Source organism: Epinephelus moara, chromosome 6, assembly GCF_006386435.1.
Source record: "Epinephelus moara isolate mb chromosome 6, YSFRI_EMoa_1.0, whole genome shotgun sequence".
NCBI classification, from domain to species: domain Eukaryota; kingdom Metazoa; phylum Chordata; class Actinopteri; order Perciformes; family Serranidae; genus Epinephelus; species Epinephelus moara.
Genome location: NC_065511.1, coordinates 44,699,314 through 44,703,043, shown reverse-complemented (window position 1 = coordinate 44,703,043; position 3,730 = coordinate 44,699,314). Strand labels below are relative to the sequence as shown.

General features: G+C 49.4%; 1 protein-coding gene across 1 annotated transcript in view; it reads left to right on the top strand.

Moving 5' to 3' along the window:
* The window catches only part of scap (SREBF chaperone), a 69,018-nt gene that overhangs the window by 32,145 nt on the left and 33,143 nt on the right, over window positions 1-3,730 (top strand). The window contains 1 exon segment of the mRNA XM_050047896.1: window positions 2,139-2,359. Within this exon segment, the coding sequence (XP_049903853.1) occupies window positions 2,139-2,359 (221 nt within the window).

Sequence of the window (3,730 nt, the reverse complement as noted above, 5' to 3'; positions counted from 1 at the left end):
TAGAGACACAGACAGACACACAGACACAGAGACAGACACAGAGACAGACACAGAAACAGACAGACATAGAGACACAGACACTGACAGACACACAGACACAGAGACAGACACAGAAACAGACAGACATAGAGACACAGACACAGACAGACACAGACAGACACAGAGACGTTCAGTCTGCTGTGGTTAAAACAGGAGAAGAGACAAACTGAAGACAGAAAACTTTAAGTTTACTGAGAAGTAAAATAAATAAGTTCAGTTCAGTCATGTCCCCCACCACGTTAGGACCAGTTCAAAGTCATGTCCCCCACCACGTTAGGACCAGTTCAAAGTCATGTCCCCCAACACATCAGGACCAGTTCAAAGTCATGTCCCCCACCACGTTAGGACCAGTTCAAAATCATGTCCCCAGACATGTCAGGACCAGTTCAAAGTCATGTCCCCCAACACATCAGGACCAGTTCAAAGTCAGGACCAGTTCAAAGTCATGTCCCCCGACACGTCAGGACCAGTTCAAAGTCATGTCCCCCACCACGTTAGGACCAGTTCAAAATCATGTCCCCCAACACGTCAGGACCAGTTCAAAGTCATGTCCCCCAACACATCAGGACCAGTTCAAAGTCAGGACCAGTTCAAAGTCATGTCCCCCGACACGTCAGGACCAGTTCAAAGTCATGTCCCCCACCACGTTAGGACCAGTTCAAAATCATGTCCCCAGACATGTCAGGACCAGTTCAAAGTCATGTCCCCCAACACATCAGGACCAGTTCAAAGTCAGGACCAGTTCAAAGTCATGTCCCCCGACACGTCAGGACCAGTTCAAAGTCATGTCCCCCACCACGTTAGGACCAGTTCAAAATCATGTCCCCAGACACACCACGTTAGGACCAGTTCAAAATCATGTCCCCAGACATGTCAGGACCAGTTCAAAGTCATGTCCCCCAACACATCAGGACCAGTTCAAAGTCAGGACCAGTTCAAAGTCATGTCCCCCAACACGTCTGGACGAGTTCAAAGTCATGTCCCCCGACACGTCAGGACCAGTTCAAAGTCAGGACCAGTTCAAAGTCATGTCCCCCGACACGTCAGGACCAGTTCAATCAAAGTCATGTCCCCCGACACGTCAGGACCAGTTCAAAGTCAGGACCAGTATAAAGTCATGCCCCCCGACACATCAGGACCAGTATAAAGTCATGCCCCCCGACACGTCAGGACCAGTTCAAAGTCACGGCCCCCGACACATCAGGACCAGTTCAAAGTCAGGACCAGTATAAAGTGTCCCTTGACATGTCAGGACCAGTTCAAAGTCACGGCCCCCGACACATCAGGACCAGTTCAAAGTCAGGACCAGTATAAAGTCATGCCCCCCGACACATCAGGACCAATATAAAGTCATGCCCCCCGACACGTCAGGACCAGTTCAAAGTCATGTCCCCCAACACATCAGGACCAGTATAAAGTCATGGCCCCCGACACGTCAGGACCAGTATAAAGTCATGGCCCCCGACACGTCAGGACCAGTTCAAAGTCATGGCCCTTGACACGTCAGGACCAGTTCAAAGTCATGGCCCCCGACACATCAGGACCAGTATAAAGTCATGGCCCCCGACACGTCAGGACCAGTTCAAAGTCATGGCCCCCGACACGTCAGGATCAGTTCAAAGTCATGGCCCCCGACACGTCAGGACCAGTTCAAAGTCATGGCCCCCGACACGTCAGGATCAGTTCAAAGTCATGTCCCCCGACACATCAGGACCAGTTCAAAGTCATGTCCCCCCGTCCAAGTCATGTCCCCCAACATGTCAGGACCAGTTCAAAATCATGTCCCCCCGTCCAAGTCATGTCCCCCGACATGTCAGGACCAAAGTCAAACCATCAAACAAACTATTTTTGCCTTCAGTGTCAGAGAAAAAATGTCTCCTTCAAAAAGATCTTCTCCACATGTCAGTCCTGCTCCACCTGTCTGTCTGTCTGTCTGTCTGTCTGTCTGTCTGTCATAAACACTGACTCAGTTTCAGTTCTTCTCTTTTTATTGTTCAAAATGCAGTTTATAGATCGTTAACGTCTCCTGTCTCCTCCCTGTCTGTCCTCTGTCTCCTCCCTGTCTGTCCTCTTTCTCCTCCCTGTCTGTCCTCTGTCAGCTCTGGGATTCGCAGTCTGGAGACACTGTGTCTCCAGGTGACAGACCTGTTTCCAGGGTTACGGAGGATGCAGTCGGTGCTGCCGGAGCATGGCTGTCTTCTGGTGTCTCCTGGGAACTACTGGCAGAATCAGAGGGGCCTGTTTGACTCGGACCCAGACCTCCTGAAGACCATCCAGAAACATGAGCCCAAAGGTCTGCACACCTCGGCCACGCTTAGAGGTAGGACTGAGGAGGACTAGGACGGTCCACTTCCTCAACACCTGCTGTCCCCCTTTATCATGGTTCAGTCTTATTTCATCAGAGGGAGGAAGACAGAGACTGACAGAGACACAGACAGACAGAGACACAGACAGACAGACAGACAGACAGAGACAGACAGACAGAGACACAGACAGACAGACAGAGACACAGACAGACAGAGACACAGACAGACAGACAGACAGACAGACAGACAGACAGACAGACAGACAGACAGACAGACAGACAGACAGACAGAGACTCAGACAGACAGACAGACCGAGACACAGACAGACAGACAGACAGAGACTCAGACAGACAGACAGACAGAGACTCAGACAGAGACACACACAGACAGACAGACAGACAGAGACTCAGACAGAGACACAGACAGACAGACAGACAGACAGACGGAGACTCAGACAGACAGACAGACAGACTCAGACAGACAGACAGACAGAGACACAGACAGACAGACAGAGACACAGACAGACAGACAGACAGAGACTCAGACAGACAGACAGACAGACAGAGACACACACAGACAGACAGACAGAGACTCAGGCAGAGACACAGACAGACAGAGACACACACAGACAGACAGACAGAGACTCAGGCAGAGACACAGACAGACAGAGACAGACAGACAGACAGAGACACAGACAGACAGACAGAGACACAGACAGACAGACAGACAGACAGACAGACAGACAGAGACACAGACAGAGACAGACAGACAGACAGACAGAGACACAGACAGACAGAGACACAGACAGACAGAGACTCAGACAGACAGACAGACAGACAGAGACACAGACAGACAGACACACAGACAGACAGAGACAGGAAACATGTAAGTGTTCTGTGGACAGTGTTCACGTAAACATCACATCTTGCTTCATTTAAACATCACATCCTGCTTCATGTAAACATCACATCCTGCTTCATGTAAACATTCCGTCCTGCTTCATGTAAACATCACATCCTGCTTCATGTAAACATCACATCCTGCTTCACGTAAACATCACATCCTGCTTCATGTAAACATCACATCCTGCTTCATGTAAACATTCCGTCCTGCTTCATGTAAACATCACATCCTGCTTCATGTAAACATCCCGTCCTGCTTCATGTAAACATCACATCCTGCTTCATGTAAACATCATGTCCTGCTTCATGTAAACATCATGTCCTGCTTCATGTAAACATCATATCCTACTTCATGTAAACATCACATCCTGCTTCATGTAAACATCCTGTCCTGCTTCATGTAAACATCCCGTCCTGCTTCATGTAAACATCACATCCTGCTTCATGTAAACATCATGTCCTGCTTCATGTAAACATCATCAA